The 27928-nt window shown below is 49.0% G+C and overlaps 1 protein-coding gene across 1 annotated transcript in view; it reads right to left on the bottom strand.

The window, feature by feature from the left end:
• Nucleotides 1–27928, bottom strand: part of LOC120915798 (carcinoembryonic antigen-related cell adhesion molecule 1-like) — a 49780-nt gene that overhangs the window by 8034 nt on the left and 13818 nt on the right. The window contains exons 3-6 of the mRNA XM_040326596.1: nt 13108–13386; nt 9390–9665; nt 7432–7671; nt 152–466 (exon numbers count right to left, since the gene is read on the bottom strand). Of these exons, the coding sequence (XP_040182530.1) occupies nt 152–466; nt 7432–7671; nt 9390–9665; nt 13108–13386 (1110 nt within the window). The remainder of the gene's footprint in view (nt 1–151; nt 467–7431; nt 7672–9389; nt 9666–13107; nt 13387–27928) is intronic.

The following is a 27928-nucleotide window of genomic DNA, read 5'->3' as shown; positions in this document are numbered from 1 at the left end:
GGCCAGATGAGGAGTTACGACGCCGCTAATGGTGTTGCGCCGTCGTAACGCCTTTGAGAATCTGGCCCATAAATGTTTTAAAAATTCTTAATAAAAATGATTCAACATACTAAAAAAAAAAAAAATGTCCAACCCATTATGAATAGCTTACCTTCTTCAAGTTCTACCTCTACATTAAATCTAAAGGAGTTGGTTCCGATTGCATTCTCAGCTTCGCACATATAACTCCCAGCCAGTTCTTCGCTTATCGCGTGCACAATCAGAATAGATGAATAATCGTTTGATACAATTGAGAAATCTTCTCCGGTGGACAGCTCTGTTTGGGTTGGTTCCATCTGAAACCAGGAAAATTTGGACGGGAAGATCTGGGCAGACTTTGCACTGCTTAGGGTAACTGGGAAGAAGACGCTGTTGCCCTTCCTTACGAACCTTGTGCTGTCATTGAACCCTGGGTATTGGGGAGTGTCTGAAAAGTAACATATATTAAACAGAGTTAACCTTTTAGACGTTCTTAGAAATTGTTTAACCAAATATTCTTTTACCACCTAACCATACATTTTACAACCTGACCGTACAATCTTTTTGTAATCAACTTTAGAAGTACGTTGTAATACAAGCAGGGCTGGTGCAAGTATCTTTGACACCCTAGGCAAAACCCCATTTTGCAGACCCCTATTTGCTCCACCCCTGACTCCACCCCCTTTTCCCTGCCCATGTGTACCCCACCTTTTTAATGAAGCGCCCATCAAATGCAGCCTCACCAGCGCCCATCAAATGCAGCCTACCAGTGCCCATCAAATGCAGCCTCACCAGCGTCCAGCACCCATCAAATGCAGCCTCACCAGCGCCCATCAAATGCAGCCTCACCAGCGCCCATCAAATGCAGCCTCACCAGCGCCCATCAAATGCAACCTCACCAGCGCCCATCAAATCCAGCCTCACCAGCGCCCATCAAATCCAGCCTCACCAGCACCCATCAAATCCAGCCTCACCATTGTCCATCAAATGCAGCCTCACCATTGTCCATCAAATGCAGCCTCACCAGCACCCATCAAATGCAGCCTCACCAGCACCCATCAAATGCAGCCTCACCAGCGCCCATCAAATGCAGCCTCACCAGCACCCATCAAATGCAGCCTCACCAGCGCCCATCAAATGCAGCCTCACCAGCGCCCATCAAATGCAGCCTCACCAGCGCCCATCAAATGCAGCCTCACCAGCACCCATCAAATGCTGCCTCACCAGCGCCAATCAAATGCAGCCTCACCAGCGCCCATTAAATGTAGCCTCACCAGCGCCCATCAAATGCAGCCTCACCAGCGCCCATCAAATGCAGCCTCACCAGCACCCATCAATATATGTTTGCTTGCTTCCATTTATTCGGGACAGAGACACAGACCTCCGCCACCGCTGTGCTTCTGACACTATGTGCGAACGGAGCTGCAGCTGCCTGCTGATGAGACTTGCTGCAGAGAGAAGAGAGTAGGAACACCAGTGGGCGGGCGCCCTAGGCAGCAGTGCGCCCTAGGCGGCTGCCTAGTTTGCCTAGTGGTAGCACCGTGTCCTGTCAAGGAATGCCCCCTGTCGAATAATGCCCGCCTGGTATTGCTCATGCACAGCGCTTGCGCAGTAGGTAGCTGCCGAAAGCCTCCGAACATCGGAATTGATGATCAGCTGTAGATGGCGCCTGCGCACAATAACCGACATTGTGCCAGACGCTCCCGATGCTCGTGCAAGTCTGCAAGGGGCGGATTTCTTGATGATGGGCGCGTGTGAGGGGCGGATGCCTACAGAAGAGGGCGTATTTAGTAATGATGGCCAGTGCTATTGCTTGTGTTAGAGAGCTAAATAGCACTGGCCATCATTCCAAAATACACCCCCTTCTGTAGGCACTGCCCAGGGGCCCCAGCTGCATGAGGGGCCCCTGCACTTTCCCCAAAGCAGCTGGTCCCCATAATGGCACTGAGAGTGATGGATACACAGGGAGACAGGGTGGCAGCGGTGTGCCGTGTTGTGCAAAACTATTATTTCACCGCCGGCATGGAGGGGCAGGGCCCGGAGCGCTGGTGATGCTTTGACCCCGCCCCATGCAGCTTGAATGCTCGGGGCTCGAAGGCTGCAGGGTAGGAGTTGAAGTTGGAGCTGCTGAGTCGGCAGCACTGAGAGCCCGTCTGCGTAAGAAGCATTGTGAATGGTGTCATGGTGCCCAGCTGTCCAGCACTGTTTGCACTGAAAGACTTGGAATGCCCGGAGGGATGCTCCCTCCTCCGCCCCTCCTTCTACCTGCTTGATTGGTATAGGCGAGTCCAGTGCTGGAGGTAGGCACACAGCCAAAAGTTCACATGCACTGTATCTCCACTGGAAAGGAGGGTACTACATGGATGGAATAATGGTGTTGGGGGATATCAAGGGTGTATGGGGGAAAACAATACTGAGGGGGGATCTGGGGTGTATAGGGGTAACAATGCTTTAGGTAGATTGGGTGGCTATAGTGCTAGAGGTATCAGGAATGTAGCGAGGCCACAGTTTAGGGGGTATCGGATATAGTGTGGTCAAAATACAAGGGGTATCTTATGGTATATGGTTACAGTGTTAGGGGAAATATCTAGGGTGTAGAGGGGTCAGAGTGCTGGGGGGATACCTAGGGTGTAGAGAGATCAGAGTGCTGGGGGGAAATCTGCGGTGTAGAGGGGTCAGAGTGCTGGGGGGACATCTGGGGTGTAGAGGGTCTGAGTACTGGGGGGATATCTGGGGTGCAGAGGGGTCAGAGTGTTGGGGGATTATCTTGGGTGTATAGGGGTCAGAGTGCTGGGGGGATATCTGGGGTGTATAGAGGTCAGAGTGATGGGGGGATATCTGGGGTTTAGAGGGGTCAGGGTGCTGGGGGGATATCTGGGGTGTAGAGGGATCAGAGTGCTGGGGGGAGATCTGGGGCCAGATTCTCGTAGAATCTGCGGCGGCGTAGCGTAAGCCATTTACACCACGCCGCCGCAACTTACTGGAGCAAGTGCCGTATTCTCCAAGCACTTTCTCCGTAATTTGCGGCGGAGTAGTGTAATTGGCCCGGCGTATGGCCGCGTAATTCAAAGGGGGCGGCTTGTATTCAAATTAAGCGCGCCCCCGTTGCTGATTGAACTGCGCATGCGCTGGGCTGAAAAATAGCCCAGTGCGCATGCTCCAGCTCACGACGGAAAACGTCAATGACGCCGACGTGAGCGTCATTGACGTAAAGTCATATTCGCGAACGACTTAGGAAAACTACGTAACCGACGGAAAAAGACGACGCGGACCCGACGCCATACTTAACATGGCATACGGCGGACTGGCGTAAGGTTACCCCTCATATAGCAGGGGTAACCTTACGCTTACGGAAACGACGAATACGCGACGCAAATTTGTTCGGGAATCGGCTTATCAGGCTCATTTGCATAGTCAAATGAGAACTGAACGTTGTCATGGACCTTGGAGTAATGGAGTGGTTACTGAGCTATATTGAGACATTTCCATTATGTGATAAGCCTGTTTAAAGCCTTTGTGATTATCAGGTGTGGGTGTCTTCTGTCGGAGACAGCCCGTCTGAAGATGTAAGTGTTTATGCTAAGTGCCTTTGTACTGTTCTAAAGGTCAGAAGCCTCCTGTCAGGAGCATTGAATTAGCATTCTATTGTCTAAAGCAATGTAACCTCTCAGAGGTAGTAATTAAGTAGACCGGGTTATTGTGTACATTGATTACCCCCTGGGGCTTCTGTCTCAATACACAAGTCTTTCTATCCAAGCTATTGGACCAATCCCTGTTGACTATTTCAAGTCCTCATTTGCATGGTCAAGGAGGACTTGAGTGAAGACTGGATACTTTACAATTGACCAATAGGAAAGCGGTTGTTGGGAGTGGGATGTTCCAAATTCTGTATAAAAGTGTGCTGTGTATTTGAAAATAAAGAGTCCTGCTTGAACTTACATACAGCCTGCCTGGTGTTTGTTCTTAATGGGTCTGAATGGCACATAGCTGTAGTTCGGACCCCGGAACCTTGGATGACTGGACCATCAGACGTTGCAATCTGCAAGCTGACTCACTGGTAGCAGAGGAGTGTCGGGAGAGCAGGACCTGGGCGAGGAAGGATCTCGTCACATTGGTTGGCAGCGGTGGGATTTGCTCTCCAGTTACTGGGACAACTCCAAACCACCACCATGAATGACCAGCTATGCAGCCTGGAGGAGAACCATGCTAAAAGACTTGCTTGAGAGCCGTGGAGGGACCGGTGGGAAGAACAAGGCCACCCTGATCATTACGCTAGCCGAGATGGATCAGAGGGATGGTGATGCAGGACCCCGTTCAGTTGAAGACTTGTTCCAGCAGCGAGTTCAACAGCGGTTGGCATTATATGGTGCGAACCCATCAGAGACCGCCATACAGAATACCATTAGAGACCTCCAGCGGCAGGATGAGAGAGAACGAGAGTGGCAACAGAGAGCACGAGAGCGGCAACAGAGAGAACGAGAGCGGCAAGAGGAGCTGGAGACCGCCTACAGACAGCTGCTAGACTCTGCTCAGCAGCAGGGTGGGGCTCCCGTTGCCTTGGACTGTCTGGGAGAAATAGCAGACAGTCAAAAAGATGAGGAGCAAATGGGGCCAGGGGTGACCCTACGTTTTCCCGTTCTAACCGCACTGGAAGAAGCAGCGATGATACAGAGGGCACTGCGAGCGCTAGAATGCAAGAACGCACCGGAGGTCCCCCAGGCAGTGAGACAAGCTAATAGCATGAAGGTCTCAGAAAGGGGAGTTGAGACAGGCGCTGGAAGGCTGGGAAATGATGATCAGCAGCAAGTCCAGAGTATCTCATCGGGTGCCCCAGCAGAAGCGCTGGCTACAGGGCAGAATGCCTCTGGCATCTGCCCAGCATCAGAAAAAGAGGGGGATCCGGAGAGTCTGAGAGAGGATCTGCGTGAGCTGTTGTCCCAACAGCAGATATCCCCACCGGGAGTAGAGGAAGCAATTCTCCCTCCCCAGCAATTGGACACTACCCCAATGTTCATCCCCCCAGCAGAAGTGCTGGCAACAGGGCAGAGTGCTAGCCATCTCTGCCCAGCACCGGGACCAACTGTGGAGTTCCAGGGAGCCGGGGCGGTTGGCCCCCCTCCCCAGCAACAAGCTGAGGTAGTGAAGCTGTTACTCCCAGCTGAATCACTGGCAGCAGGGCAGGATGCTACTGGCTGCTGCACACCACTACAGCTTGAGCGGATATCGGTGGATGGGACTGTGGTCCCCACTCACAGCAACCCAGCGGAAGAGCTGGCAACAGAGCAGAGTGCCCCGGGCCTCTGCTCTCAACTAACAGAAGAGGGGGTTCCGGTGGTAGTGGATGGGACTCCGATCTCCACGGACACAACCCCAGAACATGGTGCGGCACTGAGACAGGAGGATGTCGGCTTTGCTTTGCAAGCACCGGGGGATTTTTACCTAGCCTCAGTGGATGGGACTGCAGTCTCCACTGGTATACCCCAGGAATGGTGGCCAGTTGGCCCAGATTCCCAACGGCATGATGAACTGAGCCCAGCCACCCTGTCTTCTCTCCAGCGGCTGAAAGGACTCCAGGGAGAAGGGCCAGTCCAGGCCTCTCCCCAGCGGCAGGCGTGTTCTCTGAGAGAGGCAGAGATTGGCTGGGTGAGTAATGCTCTGTTTGGGACAAGTTATCTGGGGTACTGGGTGGGTACCGGAATTGGGGTCTCTCCCAGTGTTAGTCTCCTGCCAAAGGGGGAGATGTGTGACAGACCTAGCCGGGACAGGGGCTTTTGGAGAGGACTGAATGTGAGCCTCTTGCCATCCGATTATGGGCCAGGACCTCAAAACAGGAAGGCAGATGGGTCATCCCAGCGGACAGTCCTGGAACCTTAAGACTACTTTTCCAACATCCTCGAGTTGACCCGTTTGGGTCCCACTGCGGCTGTTGGACTGTTTCCCAGGGGAAGTAATGTCATGGACCTTGGAGTAATGGAGTGGTTACTGAGCTATATTGAGACATTTCCATTATGTGATAAGCCTGTTTAAAGCCTTTGTGATTATCAGGTGTGGGTGTCTTCTGTCGGAGACAGCCCGTCTGAAGATGTAAGTGTTTATGCTAAGTGCCTTTGTACTGTTCTAAAGGTCAGAAGCCTCCTGTCAGGAGCATTGAATTAGCATTCTATTGTCTAAAGCAATGTAACCTCTCAGAGGTAGTAATTAAGTAGACCGGGTTATTGTGTACATTGATTACCCCCTGGGGCTTCTGTCTCAATACACAAGTCTTTCTATCCAAGCTATTGGACCAATCCCTGTTGACTATTTCAAGTCCTCATTTGCATGGTCAAGGAGGACTTGAGTGAAGACTGGATACTTTACAATTGACCAATAGGAAAGCGGTTGTTGGGAGTGGGATGTTCCAAATTCTGTATAAAAGTGTGCTGTGTATTTGAAAATAAAGAGTCCTGCTTGAACTTACATACAGCCTGCCTGGTGTTTGTTCTTAATGGGTCTGAATGGCACATAGCTGTAGTTCGGACCCCGGAACCTTGGATGACTGGACCATCAGACGTTGCAATCTGCAAGCTGACTCACTGGTAGCAGAGGAGTGTCGGGAGAGCAGGACCTGGGCGAGGAAGGATCTCGTCACAAACGTAAACGCCACCTAGCGGCCGGCGTTGCATTACATCTAAGATCCGACGGTGTAAGTGACTTACACCTGTCGGATCTAGGCCGTATCTATGCGAAAATGATTCTAGGAATCACTTGCATAGATACCGTTGTATCTCTGTTTCTGAGGCCGGGTGTTTCCTGAGATACACCGTCGTAACTCTTCTGAGAATCTGGCCCCTGGGGTGTAGAGGGGCCATAGTGCTGGGAGGCATCAATCTAGCAGATATATTATATGCTCAGGACTGCTTTGTAACTTTATGTATGTAGTATTTTTTCACTGTTTCTTTGCTGTACAGAATGATTGTTCATGTAGTTAATGTGGAGCTCCACCCACAAAGGGGAAGCTCCGTTTGTCTGCCTCCTACCTACTTGATGTCTGTTTACCTGCATTGCCTCCATTGTAGGGGCACCAGAGCATTACTTTGCCCAGGTGTCCTACCCCCCCGCCCTTCGAAATATGTCGGCTTCCTGTAGACAGGTTATTCCAATTAAACAACCGTGAAACAAAACTTTAAACGTTCATATACACTTCTGTTACCCCGTGTATTTGGGAGTCATTTGAAGGATAGGATAAGTAGAGTAAAGAGAGAAAGAGTAGAGGAAGGAGAGAGATAGTTATTGAGGTTTGCCTAACATTAGGTTGTGGGGGAGTCTCGGTCTGCTTTCATTTCTAAGCCCACATGTGTAAAATGATCACTTGATACTCATTGCGTTCTACTGCCAACATCTCCACATTTTAGAAACGGCACCCCTGTGTCTTACCGATAAGCACTGAGCAGGTTTCATTAGATCCCTGATGTGTTCCACTGCAAGACAGCGGAGTTCCGAGGGGGAATTGGCCAAATGGTATCTCAGTCATAACTTCATCCAACTTTGTTAAGTTTACACTTTGGTACATCATGTGAACCTGAGCAGGTGGGTAGCCTCCAGGCCAGGAGCAAAAAAGTTGGATGCTTTGGCCTGACCGCTGGGCATCACATGTAATCTGCCCGTTTGGCAGCCCTGTAATTGCAAAACAAACGTCATTATGGCATGAGGAAAAAAACAAACAAACAGCATATTAAAGCGGGAGTTCACCCGAAAAAATTTTTTTAACATTAGATTGAGGCTCATTTTGTGAAGGGGAATCGGGTGTTTTTTTTTAAATCGAAGCAGTACTTACCGTTTTAGAGAGCGATCTTCTCCGCCGCTTCCGGGTATGGTCTTCGGGACTGGGCGTTCCTATTTGATTGACAGGCTTCCGACGGTCGCATACATCGCGTCACGAGTAGCCGAAAGAAGCCGAACGTCGGTGCGGCTCTATACGGCGCCTGCGCACCGACGTTCGGCTACTTTCGGAAAATCGTGACGCGCTGTATGCGACCGTTGGAAGCCTGTCAATCAAATAGGAACGCCCAGGCCCGCAGCCCATACCCGGAAGCGGCGGAGAAGATCTATCTCTAAAACGGTAAGTACTGTTTCGATTTAAAAAAAAAACACCCGATTCTCCTTGACAAAATGAGCCTCAATCTAATGTTAAAAATTGTGTTTTTGGGTGAACCTCCACTTTAAGAAAACAAAGGCCTCATAAACACAAGTAGGAAATAAAAGCCACTTTTAGAACGCATAAACGAACACGTTTCGTATCATTTCATTTCTAGTGACTAGAACTAAAGCCCCGTACACACGATCGGAATTTCCAATGGAAAAAGTCAGACGGACTTTTTCCATTGGAAATTCCGACCATGTGTATGCCCCATCAGAGTAATTCCATTGGAAATTCCGATGAATTCCATCGGAGTTTAGATAGAGAACATGTTCGTTTTTACTCCGATGGAATTCTGATGTAATTTTGGTCGGACAAAGGTCCGATCGTGTGTATGGGGCTTAATTCATATTCTAACCTCTAGAACTAAATTAAATGCCATATGTGCATAAATGTGCATTAACGTTTGTAAATACTGGGGTAGATTCAGGTACATTTGTGCTTTTTTTGCGGAGGCGCAGGGCAACGTTTTTGCCCTGCTCCCCACGCAAATTTACTGCGCTGCCCTTGATTCACGGAGCAGTAGCTCCGTAAATTGCGTGGGCGGGCCGGCAAAATGCCCGGCGTAAGCGCGCGCAATTTAAATGATCCCGTAGGGGGCGGGAATCATTTAAATTAGGCGCGTTCCCGCGCCGATCGTAGAGCGCATGCTCCGTCTGGAAACTTTCCCGACGTGCATTGCGGCAAATGACGTCGCAAGGACGTCATTTGCTTCAAAGTGAACGTGAATGGCGTCCAGCGCCATTCACGAATCACTTACGCAAACTACGTACATTTGAAATTTCGCGACGCGGGAACGACGGGTATATGCAACATTGGCTGCCCCTGCTAGTAGCAGGGGCAGCCTTACGCGAAAAACGCCGTACGGAAACAACGTAAACTGCGTACGCAGGGCTCGCGCAATGTTGTGAATCGGCGTTAGTATGCAATTTGCATACTATACGCTGAGCACAACGGGAACGCCACCTAGCGGCCATCGCAAGAATGCAGCCTAAGATATGCGGGCATAAGAGCCTTATGCCGCGCATATCTTAGGCTGCAGTCGGCGTAACGAGGTTCCTGAATCAGGAGCATTCGTTACGCCGGGGCAAGTAAGCAATTGCGCCTGTGTAACTATGGTTACACAGGCGCAATTGCTTCTTGAATCCAGCCCAATGGGTACACAGCATGGCTATGAAGTTTGCAAGACACTTACACGTCAGGTTGTATGGATCGCTGGTGCCGTTATTCAGGTAGTTGCCGACCTCACAAACGAAAGGCCCCTGTTCGTTCCTTGTCACGGGACTGATGATGAGGGTGGAATGATTGTCCGTAAGGTGATATCGGGGGTTCTGTGGCAGTGGTGACCCCAAGAATGTCCATTTGTAGCTTACATCTGTTCCATACGATGAACACTTGAGGGCCACGGAATCCTTGTCCACGGTGATGGGACGTGTGGCGTTATTGCTAATAGTCACTTCAGAAACATTCACTGTCAATCAGAACACAGTATATGGTTTTAGAAGAATCCCCCAGACAACATGAACAATTAGCGAAATGTCTGTTACTCAGGAAGCCTTATGCCGCGTACACGCGATCGGTTAACCAGAGGACACGACCGCTTTTTCGCGATGTGAATTTTTTTTTTTTTTAATGTCATTAAAAACCATTGGGCTAGATTCAGTAAGAGTTACTCCGGCGTATCAGTAACTCGTAACTCTGAATCTACGCCGGCGTAAATTTAAGCATATTCTGGAAACCAGATACGCTTAAATTAGGCTAAGATACGAGCGGCGTAAGTCTTTTACGCCGTCGTATCTTAGGGTGCATATTTACGCTGGCCGCTAGGCGTCGCTTCCGTCGTTTTCGGCGTAGAATATGCAAATGACCTAGATACGCCGATTCACAAACGTACGTGCGGTATTTTTTTACGTCGTTTGCGTAAGGCTTTTTCGGCGTAACATTGCTCCTGCTTCTATGAGGCGCAGCCAATGTTAAGTATGGACGTCGTTCCCGCTTCGATTTTTGAATTTTTTACGTCGTTTGCATAAGTCGTTCGCGAATAGGGCAGGACGTAATTTACGTTCACATCTAAACCAATACGTCGTTGCGGTGTACTTGGGAGCAATGCACACTGGGATATGTACACGGATGGCGCATGCGCCGTTCGTGAAAAACGTCAATCACGTCAGGTCATAACACATTAGCATAAAACACGCCCCCCCCCCCTTCCACATTTGAATTAGGCAGGCTTACGCCGGCCCCATTTACACTACGCCGCCGCAACTTACGGAGCAAGTGCTTTGTGAATAATGCACTTGCCCGTCTAAGTTGCGGAGGCGTAGCGTAAATAACATACGCTACGCCCGCACAAAGATACGCTGCCCTTACTGAATCTAGCCCTTTGTGTGTGGGCTCCAGAGCATTTTTCGCTACGTTAAAAATGGCCATTAAAAATATAGAACATGCTCAAAATTTCCGCTTCGTTTTTAACGTTGTAAAAAAAGGTTGTGTGTGGGCTTTAACGACGTGAAAATAACGCGTATGCTCAGAAGCAAGTTACGAGACGGGAGCGCTAGTTCTGGTAAAACTAGCGTTTGTAATGGGGATAGCACATTTATCACGATGTAACAGACTGAAAAACGCGAATCAGCAAAAGGCAGCCCCAAGGGTGGCGCCATCCGAATGGAACTTCCCCTTTACAGTGCCGTCGTACGTGTTGTACGTCACCGCGCTTTTCGAGTTTCACCTGTATATAGTATATATAAAGGGGGACAGCAGGGCTGGACTGGGACAGAAATTTGGCCCTGGACTTCATCCAGACTGGCCCACTTTGACAGGTCTCTCCCATGGCCGCCGGACAACTCCCGCACCCCCCCCCCCCTCAGCCACCCAAGCCCCCTCTCCCCCTTCACTAGCCACTAGCCGTTCTACTTTATTAGAGTAGAACGACTGGTACTGGTACTCTTATAGGCAGTACCAGTGGGGAAGCTAGACACTATTTCACCCGGGGCAAAGAATCAGTTTGGTGCCCCCCCCCCCCCATGGGACAAGATTAGCCCCTTCCCGACCGCCGCATGTACATATACGTCGGCAGAATGGCACGTACAGGCACATTGGCGTACCTGTACGTCCCTGCCTAGACGTGGGTCCGATCGGGACCCCCCCCGCGACTTGCGGCGGTCGGGTCCCCTCGGGGAGCGATCCGGGACGACGGCGCGGCTATTTGTTTATAGCCGCTCCGTCGCGATCGCTCCCCGGAGCTGAAGAACGGGGAGAGTCGTATGTAAACACGGCTTCCCCGTGCTTCACTATGGCGCTGCATCGATCGAGTGATCCCTTTTATAGGGAGACTCGATCGATGACGTCATTCCTACAGCCACACCCCCCTACAGTTGTAAACACACACACAGTGTACACCAAATCCTACAGCGCCACCTGTGGTTAACTCCCAAACTGCAACTGTCATTTTCACAATAAAGAATGCAATTTAAATGCATTTTTTGCTGTGAAAATGACAATGGTCCCAAAAATGTGTCAAAATTGTCCGAAGTGTCCGCCATAATGTCGCAGTCACGAAAAAAATCGCTGATCGCCGCCATTAGTAGTAAAAAAAACAAATTAATAAAAATGCAATAAAACTATCCCCTATTTTGTAAACGCTATAAATTTTGCGCAAACCAATCGATAAACGCTTATTGCGATTTTTTTTTACCAAATATAGGTAGAAGAATACGTATCGGCCTAAACTGAGGAAAATTTGTTTTTTTTTATATATATTTTTGGGGGATATTTATTATAGCAAAAAGTAAAAAATATTGCATTTTTTTCAAAATTGTCGCTCTATTTTTGTTTATAGCGCAAAAAATAAAAACCACAGAGGTCATCAAATACCACCAAAAGAAAGCTCTATTTGTGGGAAAAAAAGGACGCCAATTTTGTTTGGGAGCCACGTCGCACGACCGCGCAATTGTCTGTTAAAGCGACGCAGTCCCAAACTGTAAAAACACCTTGGGTCTTTAGGCAGCAATATGGTCCGGGGCTTAAGTGGTTAGGCAGAAGTGAGAAACTCCCAGGCCAAAGCTGTTGAGTCAGCTGTCTGTCCCCTTCCCCCCCATGCTCCTCTGTCGCCCCCCCTGCTCCTCTGGTCCTCCCCCTGCTTCTTTGTTCCCACCAGGTGAGCGCTGCGGTGAAAGAGAAACAGAGGAGCGGAGGGGGGCAGCAGTCCGCTGTCACTGAAGCCGGCCCACTGAGCCATCGGCCCACCGGGAAACTCCCTGTAGTCCCAATGGCCAGTCCATCCCTGGGGGACAGTACAATTACAACACAGTTCAATACAGAATAGGAGGACCCTGCTTGTTGAAGCACATCTCGTCATTTTAAAGTGGAGTTCCACCCATAAATATAACATTACATCAGTAGTTTTAAAAAAATGTCATTAGTCCTTTACGAATTTTTTTTTTTTTTTTTTTAGATGCCTTCAAAGTGTTGTTGCTAGGCAGAATAGTTAATCTCCCCACTTCCTGCACCTAGGTGCTTAATGCTTCCTAACCTACACCGCACAGACTCCTGGGAATGTAGTGGGTGTAACTTTCCAGGACTCTGTGCACTCCCCAGTCTCAAAGAATCATGTGACTTGGACAGCACAGGTGCTGAAACCTGATCTGACACTGCTTGTGCAGCACTGAGCATGTGCGAGATTTGCAAGGCTGAAATCCAGGAAGTCATACAGTCTGGCTTCATGATGCCCACACTTAAGATGGCCCCAGTCAATTTCTATTTTATAAAGTGTCTAAATGCTGTAACAACCTAACAAAACGGACCTTAGTTTACAGACTAACTTTACTAGAATACATTAAGCTTGTGTATTACAGGGGTATTTATATTTAAAAAGTGAAATTGTGGCCGGAACTCCGCTTTAATCTGGTTCTTACCTGCGACATTTAGGAACAAAGATGTGCTACTGTTCTGGCTCACTGGATTCTGGATGACGCAGGTGTAGTATCCAGTGTCTATGTCCAGGATCGGATTGAAAGTCAAGATGGAGTCATTGCAGGACAGGTGGGGGAGGTTACAATTAACGACGTGTTCATTTTGATAGAAGTAGATCTTGTGCACCACCTGAGATCCTGCATTGCATGTTAGACTCAGGGTGGTACCATTCACCGGGCGGATCGAGGAAGAAGCATGGATAGTTGGAGGGGTTAGCGGGTCTGTGGAGCAAACCAAAAATAAGAAAAGTTAGTCTATTCCTTTTTGCAGCACAGTAAATGAGAAACCATATCACAGGTACTAATTGTATATGAAGTAGGGCTGTTACTGATTAAAATTTTCGTGTTCGATTAATTGTTTCATTTTAAATCGATTAATGGACTAATTTCGATTAATTATAAACACACAGTTTTTACATTTTTTCTTATTAAACTCTCCCCCCATACTGTAATATTCACATCTCCCCCTTAACCACTTAACCCCCGGACCATACTGCTGCCCAAAGACCAGAGCACTTTTTGCAATTCGGCACTGCGTCGCTTTAACTGACAATTGCACGGTCGTGCGACATGGCTCCCAAACAAAATCGGCGTCCTTTTTTCCCCACAGATAGAGCTTTCTTTTGTTTTTTATTTGATCACCTCTGCGGTTTTTAGTTTTTGCGCTATAAACAAAAATAGAGCGACAATTTCGAAAAAAAAATAATATTTTTTACTTTTTGCTATAATAAATATCCCCCAAAAACATATAAAAACCGTTTTTTTTCCCCTCAGTTTAGGCCGATACGTATTCTTCTACATATTTTTCGTAAAAAAAAATAAAAAATCGCAATAAGCGTTTATTGATTGGTTTGCGCAAAAGTTATAGCGTTTACAAAAATGTGTCAATAGTGAGAGAAGTCATAATGGTTGGGCAAAGTTAAGGTTTTATTACGGAAAATTGGAGATATTTGTAATAACACGTGACAAAGAAATTCTATCTTATCCCAAGAAAAAAAAGAATTGATTTTGCAAATTCAAATTCCAGCCAGGAAGTGTGGATAATTATTATATAGAAAGATAGAAGTACCAGGAAGTTCAACACTATTATCCAATGAGATTTCTGATAGCTGGAAATTTACATATGACTAAGGTTAACCATTTACCTCAAAAGCCATACAAAGACCCTGATAACTTTATAAGGCTTTAAAATAACATAAAAAAAATGCCATATGAACAAACCACACACAATCAACCAACTTAAAGTCATTTAGCCGGATTCTTAACCACTTAAGCCCCGGACCAAAATGCAGCTAAAAGATCAGGCCAGGTTTTGCTATTCGGCACTGCGTCGCTTTAACAGACAATTGCGCGGTCGTGCGACGTGGCTCCCAAACAAAATTTACGTCCTTTTTTTCCCACAAATAGAGCTTTCTTTTGGTGGTATTTGATCACCTCTGCGGTTTTTATTTTTTGCGCTATAAACAAAAATAGTGCAAAGTTTTGAAAACAATTCAATATTTTTTACTTTTTTTCTATAATAAATATCCCCCAAAAATATATAAAAAATAAAAAATTCCTCAGTTTAGGCCGATACGTATTCTTCTACATATTTTTGGTAAAACAAATCGCAATAAGCGTTTATTGGTTGGTTTGCACAAAATTTATAGCGTTTACAAAATAGGGGATAGTTTTATCGCATTTTTATGATTTTTTTTTTTTTTTTACTACTAATGGCGGCGATCAGCGATTTTTTTCGTGGCTGCGACATTATGGCGGACACATCGGACAATTTTGACACATTTTTGGGACCATTGTCATTTTCACAGCAAAAAATGCATTTAAATTGCATTGTTTATTGTGAAAATGACAGTTGCAGTTTGGGAGTTAACCACAAGGGGGCGCTGAAGGGGTTATGTTTCGCCTAGTGTGTGTTTACAACTGTAGGGGGGTGTGGCTGTAGGTCTGACGTCATCGATCGAGTCTCCCTATAAAAGGGATCACTCGATCGATGCAGCCGCCACAGTGAAGCACGGGGAAGCCGTGTTTACATACGGCTCTCCCCGTTCTTCAGCTCCGGGGAGCGATCGCGGGGGGGTGGCTATAAACGAATAGCCGCCCCCTCATCCCGGATCGCTCCCAGACGATTTCCGACTGCCGCATGTACCGGGGGGGGGGGGACCCCCGACGCACGTCTAGGCAGGGACGTACGGGTACACCCATCTGCCTGTACGTGCCATTCTGTGGACACATATGTACATGCGGCGGTCGTTAAGTGGTTAAAGCACTTACGCCGACGTATCTTCCGATACGCCGCGTAAGTGCTCGGATGCGCCGTCGTATCTCTGCGCTTGATTCTGCAAATAAGATACGCCTGAATTTTGGCTCCATCCGACCGACGTAAGTCTCCTACGCCTTCGTACCTTGGGCGCATATTTACGCTGGCCGCAAGGTGCGCTTCCATTGTTTTACGCGTCGAATATGTAAATGAGCGAGATACGCCGATTCACGAACGTACTTACGCCCGTCGCAGTAATCTACGCCATTTACGCAAGGCGTACGTCCGGCGTAAAGTTATTCCACATAAAGCAGGTGTAACCAGGACCAGGGAACAGCCGCCGTCGTTTACGTAAGTCGTACGTGAATGGGGCATTGAGCGGACGTTTCTTAGGGAGTATAGGCGACGTGATTCTGAGCATGCGCCGTTCGTTCGGCCCTTCATTTGCATGGGGTCACGCTTCATTTTAATAGATCACGCCCACTTCCTTCCTACTTTGAATTAGGCGGGCTTACGCCGGCCAATTTACGTTACGCCGGCGCAACGTTGGGAGCGAGTGCTTTGTGAATACTGTTCTTGCCTCTCTAAGTTACGCCGGCGTAGCGCATATGAGATGCGCTACGCCAGCACAACGATGCGCCGCTCTACCTGAATCCAGCCCTATATTTAATAACATGGTGCACAAAGACAACTGCAGTTCATCCTTACTGACCTCATTAATGTTTACGGAAATGTAATTGGTTGCAAATGTGAAAGGGTAACTCCACTTTCGTGGGGAAAAAAATAGCAAATAAAGAGAAAATAATATAGCGCATATAATTGCGACACTAATCATATAGGGCCAGATCCACAAAGAAGTTACGCTGGCGTATCTATTGATACGCCGCGTAACTTCTACTTTGCTCCGGCGTATCTTTGTTTTGTATCCACAAAACAAGATACGCCTGAAGCTGGGCTAGATCCGACTGGCATACGTCTTAGTACGCCGTCGGATCTAAGGTGCATATTTACGATGGCCGCTAGGTGGCGTTTCCGTCGATTTCCGCATTGAGTATGCAAATTAGCTAGATATGGCGATCCACGAACGTACGTCCGGCCGGCGCCTTTTTTTACGTCGTTTCCGTAAGGCTTTTTTCGGCGTATAGTTACCCCTGCTATATGAGGCGTATCCTATGTTAAGTATGGACGTCGTTCCCGCGTCTAATTTTGAAAATTTTACGTCGTTTGCGTAAGTCGTTCGCGAATAGGTCTTTGCGTAGAAAGACGTTCACGTCGTAAGCATTGGCTTGTTGCGGGTTAATTTCAAACATGTGCACTAGGATACCCCCACGGACGGCGCATGCGTCGTTAAAAAAAAAAAGTCATTTACGTCGGGTCAAGACGTATTACCATAAAACACGCCCCCATCTCATCCATTTGAATTGCGCGCCCTTACGCCGACACAGTTACACTACGCCGCCGTAACTTACGGCGCAAATTCTTTGAGAATACGGGAAATACGCTGTAAGTTACGGCGGCGTAGTGTATCTGAGATACACTACGCCGGTCGTAAAGAAGCGCCGCGCTTCGTGAGTCTGGCCCATTGTATTTAAATATTATTAAAAATGACCTTTCCTTTTCAATCTGCAGCCGCTGTAATTTTCTGAAAATTCAATGCTATATGGCTACCTGGAGTTTTCTGTACGCAGAATGAGCTAGATTCACAAACACTTTACGTCGGCGTATAAATTGATACGCCGCGTAAGTTGAAAGATGCGCCGTCGTATCTATGCGCGCTATTCAGGGAACTAGATACGCCTGAATTTCTGCTTCATCCGACCAGCGTAAGTCTTAGTACGCCGTCGTATCTTAGGGTGCATATTTACGCTGGCCGCTAGGGGCGCTTTTGTAGATATACGCGTAAAATATGTAAATGAGCTATATACGCCGATTCACGAACGTATTTGCGCCCGCTACGCCGTTTACGTAAGACTTACGTCCGTCGTAAAGTTACCCCTGCTATATGAGGCGCAGCCAATGTTAAAGTATGGACGTCGGAACAGCCGGTGAATTTTACGTCGTTTACCTAAGTCGTACGTGAATGGGGCTGGGCGTAGGTTACGTTCACGTCGTAGGCATTGAGCCGTCGTATCTTAGGGAGTATATGCGACGTGATTCTGAGCATGCGCGCGCATGCCCCGAGTGCTAGGAGGAAGTGATGTCTCTTTAGAACAGCGTTCCCCAACCTTTTTTGCATGGGGGAATGATCTTGTGGAAGGGGGGAGGAATGTAGTCTCTGGGTTGACAGGGAATTCAGTGGCGGGTGATTTGTCGGGTGAATGGCTGATGTCGGCACTTAAATCATCCTGACACCATGCTTGATATGGTGTCAGGATGATCAAATCCAATTATTTCTATTCCTACATTGTAATATATAAAATAAAATAGTTCAACTCACCATAATGCCGAATCAGTGGGAATCCTAAGCTTGTCACTCGCCACCAGATACAGTTTGTCGCTTGCCGCCCGTAACCTTCCACCAGATGCTGTGTGCCACTTGCCACCCAAAGCCTGCCACTAGATGCAGTGTCACTTGCCAGCCAATAGTGAGGATGTATATTGAGGGGTGCAGGGTTCTGTAAAGGGGTGCAGGATACTATGGGTTGAGGGCCAAGGTTCTGTGGAGGGGTGCAGGGTACTATGGGTTGGGGGGCAAGGTTCTGTGGAGGGGTGCAGGGTACTATGGGTTGGGGTGCAGGGTTCTGTGGAGGGGTGCAGGGTACTATGGGTTGGGGCAGGGTTCTGTGGAGGGTATTATGGGTTGGAGGCAGGGTTCTGTGGAGGGGTGGAGGGTACTATGGGTTGGGGTGCAGGGTACTATGGGTTGGGGACAGGGGTGCAGGGTACTATGGGTTGGGGTGCAGGGTTCTGTGGAGGGGTGCAGGGTAATATGGGCCGCGGCAGGGTTCTGTGGAGGGTACTATGGGTTGGAGGTAGGGTTCTGAGGAGGGGTGCAGGGTACTATGGGTTGGGGTGCAGGGTTATGTGGAGGGGTGCAGGGTACTATGGGTTGGGGTGCAGGGTTCTGTGGAGGGGTGCAGGGTACTACAGGTTGGGGTGCAGGGTTCTGTGGAGGGGTGCAGGGTACTATGGGTTGGGGGCAGGGTTCTGTGGAGGGGTGCATGGTACTACGGGTTTGGGGCAGGGTTCTGTGGAGGGGTGCAGGGTACTATGCTTTGGGTGCAGGGTTCTGTGGAGGGGTGTAGGATACTACGGGTTGGGGGCAGGGTTCTGTGGAGGGGTGCAGGGTACTATGGGTTGGGGGCAGGGTTCTGTGGAGGGGTGCATGGTACTACGGGTTTGGGGCAGGGTTCTGTGGAGGGGTGCAGGGTACTATGCTTTGGGTGCAGGGTTCTGTGGAGGGGTGCAGGGTACTATGGGTTGGGGGCAGAGTTCTGTGGAGGGGTGCAGGGTTCTACGGGTTGGGGGCAGGGTTCTGTGGAGGGGTGCAGGATACTATGGGTTGGGGTGCAGGGTACTACGGGTTGGGGTGCAGGGTTCTGTGGAGGGGTGCAGGGTACTATGGGTTGGGGGCAGGGTACTACGGGTTGGGTGCAGGGTTCTGTGGAGGGGTGCAGGATACTATGGGTTGGGGTGCAGGGTACTATGGGTTGGGGGCAGGGTTCTGTGGAGGGTACTATGGGTTGGGGTGCAGGGTTCTGTGGAGGGGTTCAGGGTACTATGGGTTGGGGTGCAGGGTTCTGTGGAGGAGTGCAGGGTAATATGGGCCGCGGCAGGGTTCTGTGGAGGGGTGCAGGGTACTATGGGTTGGGGTGCAAGGTTCTGTGGAGGGGTTCAGGGTACTATGGGTTGGGGTGCAGGGTTCTGTGGAGGGGTGGAGGGTACTATGGGTTGGGGTGCAGGGTTCTATGGGTTGGGGGCAGGGTTCTGTGGAGGGGTGGAGGGTACTACGGGTTGGGGGCAGGGTACTATGGGTTGGGGTGGAGGGTTCTATGGGTTGGGGGCAGGGTTCTGTGGAGGGGTGGAGGGTACTACGGGTTGGGGGCAGGGTACTATGGGTTGGGGTGGAGGGTTCTATGGGTTGGGGTGCAGGGTTCTGTGGAGGGTACTATGGGTTGGGGTGCAGGGTTCTGTGGAGGGTACTATGGGTTGGGGTGCAGGGTTATGTGGAGGGTACTATGGGTTGGGGTGCAGGGTTATGTGGAGGGTACTATGGGTTGGGGTGCAGGGTTCTGTGGAGGGGTGCAGGGTACTATGGGTTGGGGTGCAGGGTTATGTGGAGGGTACTATGGGTTGGGGTGCAGGGTACTATGGGTTGGGGTGCAGGGTACTATGGGTTGGGGTGCAGGGTACTATGGGTGGGGTGCAGAGTACCATGGGTTGGGGTGCAGGGTACTATGGGTTGGGGTGCAGGGTACTATGGGTTGGGGTGCAGGGTACTATGGGTTGGGGTGCAGGGTTCTGTGGAGGGGTGCAGGGTACTATGGGTTGGGGTGCAGGGCACTATGGGTTGGGGTGCAGGGTACTATGGGTTGGGGTGCAGAGTACTATGGGTTGGGGTGCAGGGTACTATGGGTTGGGGTGCAGGGTACTATGGGTTGGGGTGCAGGGTACTATGGGTTGGGGTGCAGAGTACTATGGGTTGGGGTGCAGAGTACTATGGGTTGGGGTGCAGGGTACTATGGGTTGGGGTGCAGAGTACTATGGGTTGGGGTGCAGAGTACTATGGGTTGGGGTGCAGAGTACTATGGGTTGGGGTGCAGGGTACTATGGGTTGGGGTGCAGGGTACTATGGGTTGGGGTGCAGAGTACTATGGGTTGGGGTGCAGGGTACTATGGGTTGGGGTGCAGGGTACTATGGGTTGGGGTGCAGGGTACTATGGGTTGGGGTGCAGAGTACTATGGGTTGGGGTGCAGGGTACTATGGGTTGGGGTGCAGGGTACTATGGGTTGGGGTGCAGGGTACTATGGGTTGGGGTGCAGAGTACTATGGGTTGGGGTGCAGAGTACTATGGGTTGGGGTGCAGAGTACTATGGGTTGGGGTGCAGGGTACTATGGGTTGGGGTGCAGGGTACTATGGGTTGGGGTGCAGAGTACTATGGGTTGGGGTGCAGAGTACTATGGGTTGGGGTGCAGGGTACTATGGGTTGGGGTGCAGGGTACTATGGGTTGGGGTGCAGAGTACTATGGGTTGGGGTGCAGAGTACTATGGGTTGGGGTGCAGGGTACTATGGGTTGGGGTGCAGGGTTCTGTGGAGGGGTGCAGGGTACTATGGGTTGGGGTGCAGAGTACTATGGGTTGGGGTGCAGAGTACTATGGGTTGGGGTGCAGAGTACTATGGGTTGGGGTGCAGGGTACTATGGGTTGGGGTGCAGGGTACTATGGGTTGGGGTGCAGAGTACTATGGGTTGGGGTGCAGAGTACTATGGGTTGGGGTGCAGGGTACTATGGGTTGGGGTGCAGGGTACTATGGGTTGGGGTGCAGAGTACTATGGGTTGGGGTGCAGGGCACTATGGGTTGGGGTGGAGGGTACTATGGGTTGGGGTGCAGGGTTCTGTAGAGTAGAGGGGTGGTAGCTGGGTGCAGGGTAGATGGGAGGTAGGTACAGGAAGGAGAGACCTCCCACACAGGGTTCAATGGAGGAGCAGAGGACAGTGTTAGAGGGGATCCTGGGCATTGCACAGCCTGTAACGGTCAGAAAGACCCGGATCAGAGCGAGGGGGGGGGAGGGGGAGAGCATCTGGAGGTGAACGAGCACCTCGGAGGGACCTGAGGACTGGGAAGCGGGGGAGGGACTCGGAGACACAGGCAGCGCTCCGCCCCCATTTCTGTCACGAGAGAGACGAGCAGTGACAGGACACAGGACACAGTCACAGCCTTGGTTACACTGCACGTCTAGCAGGGAGCCAGCACCGCAATCCCCAACCTACACCTCCATCCATTGTAAGACTAACTCACTGCCTGCCCCGCTCCTCCAATCAATTAGCATCTACAGCATTTTCTTCCTATCAGCAGAGCAGGGGGGCGGGAGGAGCTGTTGTGAAAAGACTCCTCCAATCCTGCTGACTGTGCAGCTCTCCCCGCCCCCTTGCTCTCTGCTGATAGGATGAAATCGTTGGTGGGGCGGGAGAGGGGAGAATCAGGAAGAGAGGAGACTGACATGGCCACACATAATTCTCAACGGCTGCATCGGCCGGCCGGGGTCATTCCATTCCGGAAGAATGTATTGTCCCGCAATGGATGGGACACGGGACAGAGCTCCACAATAAGGGACTGTCCCGGGCAATCTGGGACATGCTGGGACTTGTAGTTCATATGCAGAGATTCTTCCATAGAGGTCTATGAGGACATGCTGGGACTTGTAGTCCATAGAGGTCTATGGGGACATGCTGGGACTTGTAGTTCATAGATAATCCTCCATAGAGATCTATGAGGACGTGCTGGGACTTGTAGTTCATAGAGAATCCTCCATAGAGGTCTATGAGGACGTGCTGGGACTTGTAGTTCATAGAGATCTATGGGGACGTGCTGGGACTTGTAGTTCATAGAGAATCCTCCATAGAGATCTATGGGGACATGCTGGGACTTGTAGTTCATACGCAGAGATTCCTCCATAGAGATCTATGGGGACATGCTGGGACTTGTAGTTCATAGAGAATCCTCCATAGAGATCTATAAGGACATGCTGGGACTTGTAGTTCATAGAGAATCCTCCATAGAGGTCTATGAGGACTGCTGGGACTTGTAGTTCATAGAGAATCCTCCATAGAGGTCTATGGGGACATGCTGGAACTTGTAGTTCATAGAGATCTATGGGGACGTGCTGGGACTTGTAGTTCATAGAGAATCCTCCATAGAGATCTATGGGGACATGCTGGGACTTGTAGTTCATACGCAGAGATTCCTCCATAGAGATCTATGGGGACGTGCTGGGACTTGTAGTTCATAGAGAATCCTCCATAGAGATCTATAAGGACATGCTGGGACTTGTAGTTCATAGAGAATCCTCCATAGAGATCTATGAGGACGTGCTGGGACTTGTAGTTCATAGAGAATCCTCCATAGAGGTCTATGAGGACGTGCTGGGACTTGTAGTTCATAGAGATCTATGGGGACGTGCTGGGACTTGTAGTTCATAGAGAATCCTCCATAGAGATCTATGGGGACATGCTGGGACTTGTAGTTCATACGCAGAGATTCCTCCATAGAGATCTATGGGGACATGCTGGGACTTGTAGTTCATAGAGAATCCTCCATAGAGATCTATAAGGACATGCTGGGACTTGTAGTTCATAGAGAATCCTCCATAGAGGTCTATGGGGACATGCTGGAACTTGTAGTTCATAGAGATCTATGGGGACGTGCTGGGACTTGTAGTTCATAGAGAATCCTCCATAGAGATCTATGGGGACATGCTGGGACTTGTAGTTCATACGCAGAGATTCCTCCATAGAGATCTATGGGGACGTGCTGGGACTTGTAGTTCATAGAGAATCCTCCATAGAGATCTATGGGGACATGCTGGGACTTGTAGTTCATAGAGAATCCTCCATAGAGATCTATGAGGACGTGCTGGGACTTGTAGTTCATAGAGAATCCTCCATAGAGGTCTATGGGGACATGCTGGAACTTGTAGTTCATAGAGATCTATGGGGACGTGCTGGGACTTGTAGTTCATAGAGAATCCTCCATAGAGATCTATGGGGACATGCTGGGACTTGTAGTTCATACGCAGAGATTCCTCCATAGAGATCTATGGGGACGTGCTGGGACTTGTAGTTCATAGAGAATCCTCCATAGAGATCTATAAGGACATGCTGGGACTTGTAGTTCATAGAGAATCCTCCATAGAGATCTATGGGGACGTGCTGGGACTTGTAGTTCATAGAGAATCCTCCATAGAGGTCTATGGGGACATGCTGGGACTTGTAGTTCATACACTGAATCCTCCATAGAGATCTATGGGGACATGCTGGGACTTGTAGTTCATAGAGATTCCTCCATAGAGGTCTATGGGGACATGCTGGGACTTGTAGTTCATAGAGAATCCTCCATAGAGATCTATGGGGACATGTTGGGACTTGTAGTTCATACACAGAGAATTCTCTAATCTGCAATCTTCACAGGCAGAGATGGAATAATAACAGTGTTTAAAAATTAACATCACAAAAAGATACAATAAAAATAAAATACAAAAATATATAATAAAAAAATGAACATTACAAATAATAAAACATTTTTAAAATGATAAATAAAATGAAATAGATAAATAAAGAACTGTATAAAAGATTCTCCGAATATTTATTGCATCCAATAGGAAACATTTGCGTTTTATCAATCTGTAGAATTACAGTCCATAGGATTTCATTATCAGGAATAAATCACATCCATCCTGTGCACAGAGCCCAGAGGAGACATTTTGCAGCCGCTGTAAAGTGAAGTTGCTGTCATGTAGCTCACTCACTCATGATGATGTCATAGCATGTGTTGTCATAGCAACAGAACACCAGCAGTGCTGAATAAATAGAGCTCCTGCCGGAGAGTGTCAGTTGGTTTTTGCTCTCAGTAGAGACAGGAAGGTTCTGAAAAGAGCTCCCGGTATTTTCTCACTGAATTCCAAGACATTCAATTTCCAGATTGGTATTGATTGTTTATTGATAAACCTTCTATTGATAGCGATCAGCAAACGCTGATTTCCGTTTATTTCTTGTAGTAATTAACATTTCTTGTCAGTTACTAACCTTTACAAAAATGAGGAATCGGATCCTCGCCATGATTTTTACTCTGCTGTGCACATGGGCAGGAGTACGAGAGGTCACTGAACGCTCTCCAGAGATCTCCATGCCCCTCGAGGACGAGAACATCAATACACCGGTGCAGATAGTGGAGGAATTAGGCAAAGATATTGAACGTGACCCCCCAGAGATTCACATGCTAGAGGAGGAGACTGTGAAGTCAATAGGGGGGCCAGACATCCACATTCCGGTGGAGGAGTCCAAGATCGAGTCCACAGGGCAGCAAGTGGACGACTTGGACAGAGAAACAGAAAATGACCCCTCAGAAAGCCACATTCTGGTTGAGGGGTCTGAGATAAAGTCCACAGAGCAGCAAGTGGACGACTTGGACAGAGGGAGGGAAAATGACCCTCCAGAGATCCACGTGATAGAAGAGGAGACTGCGAAGACAACAGAGACGCATGGGGAAATTCCATGGGTTTTCAAAATATTATATCCATGGTTAGGAAAGAAAAAAGTCTCCCAAGAAGCCCCAGATACCCACATTCCGGTGGAGGAGTCCAAGATCGAGTCCACAGGGCAGCAAGTGGACGACTTGGACAGAGGGAGGGAAAATGACCCTCCAGAGATCTCCATGCCCCTCAAGGACGAGAACATCAATACACCGGTGCAGATAGTGGAGGAATTAGGCAAAGATATTGAACGTGACCCCCCAGAGATTCACATGTTAGAGGAGGAGACTGTGAACTCAATAGGGGGGCCAGACATCCACATTCCGGTGGAGGAGTCCAAGATCGAGTCCACAGGGCAGCAAGTGGACGACTTGGACAAAGAAACAGGAAATGACCCCTCAGAAAGCCACATTCTGGTTGAGGGGTCTGAGATAAAGTCCACAGAGCAGCAAGTGGACGACTTGGACATAGGAAGGGAAAATGACCCTCCAGAGATCCACGTGATAGAAGAGGAGACTGCGAAGACAACAGAGACGCATGGGGAAATTCCATGGGTTTTCAAACTATTATATCCATGGTTAGGAAAGAAAAAAGTCTCCCAAGAAGCCCCAGATACCCACATTCCGGTGGAGGAGTCCAAGATCGAGTCCACAGGGCAGCAAGTGGACGACTTGGACAGAGGGAGGGAAAATGACCCTCCAGAGATCTCCATGCCCCTCAAGGACGAGAACATCAATACACCGGTGCAGATAGTGGAGGAATTAGGCAAAGATATTGAACGTGACCCCCCAGAGATTCACATGTTAGAGGAGGAGACTGTGAACTCAATAGGGGGGCCAGACATCCACATTCCGGTGGAGGAGTCCAAGATCGAGTCCACAGGGCAGCAAGTGGACGACTTGGACAAAGAAACAGGAAATGACCCCTCAGAAAGCCACATTCTGGTTGAGGGGTCTGAGATAAAGTCCACAGAGCAGCAAGTGGACGACTTGGACAGAGGAAGGGAAAATGACCCTCCAGAGATCCACGTGATAGAAGAGGAGACTGCAAAGACAACGGAGACGCATGGGGAAATTCCATGGGTTTTCAAAATATTATATCCATGGTTAGGAAAGAAAAAAGTCTCCCAAGAAGCCCCAGATACCCACATTCCGGTGGAGGAGTCCAAGATCGAGTCCACGGAGCAGCAAGTGGACGACTTGGACAGAGGAAGGGAAAATGACCCTCCAGAGAGCCACGTGATAGAAGAGGAGACTGCAAAGACAACGGAGATGCATGGGGAAATTCCATGGGTTTTCAAAAGATTCTATCCATGGTTAGGAAAGAAAAAAGTCTCCCAAGAAGCCCCAGATACCCACATTCCGGTGAAGCCGTTACCCATCAAATCAACAAAGCAGGAAGTGGACGATTTAGTAAAAGAAACGGCTAACGGGCCACCAGAATCCTCCAGCTGGTTTTCATTACTGGCCACCAGTGCATACTGGTGTCAGATAACACTCCATTTAAGTATCATCATTCTGAAATACATCCTGCGGGAAAATGACCTGGCCAGCATATTAGGACAATATGTGATTTTCCTAGATCTGATTGAAGTCATATATAAAGGGCTGGCCAACTTCAACTTTGTTTGGTCAGAGCACAGAGGCCCATTCTTTCTTCCAAGCACTGGTGAAGAATATTGTTGGTCAGAACACTATGAGGGATTTATTCTATTGACGCAGATGATGCTCGTACTGGTGCTGGAGGAGCTTATAGCACTGCTGGTGCTGCTCATATTATTGTTCAACATGACCCCACCAACGAGTGGTGACAGCAGCCCAGCAACAAGTAGTGATAGCACTATATCAAGTGATGGCTATACCCCACCGACAATGGCGGAAATCAGTAAAGAATTCATGAATAACATCGTCCGTCAAGTGCACGCAAGTGCTGGTCCCATCAAACCTCTGATTTCCCAAGAAAGAATACATAGACAGTATCCACCACTCAAGCCGACAATTCTGCCATCAAGTGCTGAGGGTAGCATAGAAGATTACACAGAGACTCCGACAATCCTGCCATCAAGTGCTAAGGGTAGCATAGAAGATTACACAGAGACTCCGCCACTCAAGCCGACAATCCTGCCATCAAGTGCTAAGAGTGGCATAGAAGATTACACAGAGACTCCACCACTCAAGCCTAAAAGGCAGAGCTACGTCACCTGCCAGTGTCCAAGTGAAAATAATACCCCAATGAGTGATAACATCATTTTATCATCAAGTGCTTCACCCCAGATAAATAAACGCAGGAAAAAAAGCACACTCAAGTGTCTCAATTCAATTTGGCGTCTTTTTAAACGACGAAAGACTCGTGACATCACCACGCCGAGTGATAACATCACCCCACAGAGTGATAACATCACCCTTCCTAGACCCATCGTCACACCTCCAAGGAGTCCAAAATCTGTTTATGTACAGGATACGCCACCCAGCCCAGTGAGTAAGGACATGATCCTGCCATCAGGTGTTAGGGTTGGCATTGATGCTTACACACAGAACCTGAAAAAGCGCACCCCATCAACGAGTGATTACATCACCTCATCAATGAGTGATCACATCATCCCATCAATGAGTGATCACATCATCCCATCAACGAGTGATCACATCTCCTCATCGAGTGACCACATCACCCCATCAACGAGTGATCACATCACCCCATCAACGAGTGATCACATCACCCCATCAACGAGTGATCACATCACCTCATCATCCAGTGATCACATCACCTCATCATCCAGTGATCACAACTCCTCATCATCCAGTGATCACATCACCCCATCAATGAGTGATCACATCACCCCATCAATGAGTGATCACATCACCCCATCAATGAGTGATCACATCACCCCATCGATGAGTGATCACATCTCCTCATCATCCAGTGATTACATCTCCTCATCATCCAGTGATTACATCTCCTCATCATCCAGTGATCACAGCTCCTCATCATCCAGTGATTACATCACCTCATCAACGAGTGATCACATCACCTCATCAACGAGTGATCACATCATCCCATCAACGAGTGATCACATCATCCCATCAACGAGTGATCACATCATCCCATCAACGAGTGATCACATCTCCTCATCGAGTGATCACATCACCTCATCATCCAGTGATCACATCATCCCATCAACGAGTGATCCCATCCCATCAACGAGTGATCACATCACACCACCAGTGACTGATAGCATCACTCCACCATCAAGTGCTTCACCCCAGATGAAACTCAGAAGAAACAACTTGCACAGGCTCCTCAAGTCCCTTTGGCGTTGA

The sequence above is a fragment of the Rana temporaria genome, chromosome 10, assembly GCF_905171775.1.
Source record: "Rana temporaria chromosome 10, aRanTem1.1, whole genome shotgun sequence".
Classification (NCBI taxonomy): Eukaryota; Metazoa; Chordata; class Amphibia; order Anura; family Ranidae; genus Rana; species Rana temporaria.
The sequence above is the reverse complement of the archived record's forward strand: the minus strand, read 5'-3'. Positions and strand labels throughout refer to the sequence as shown.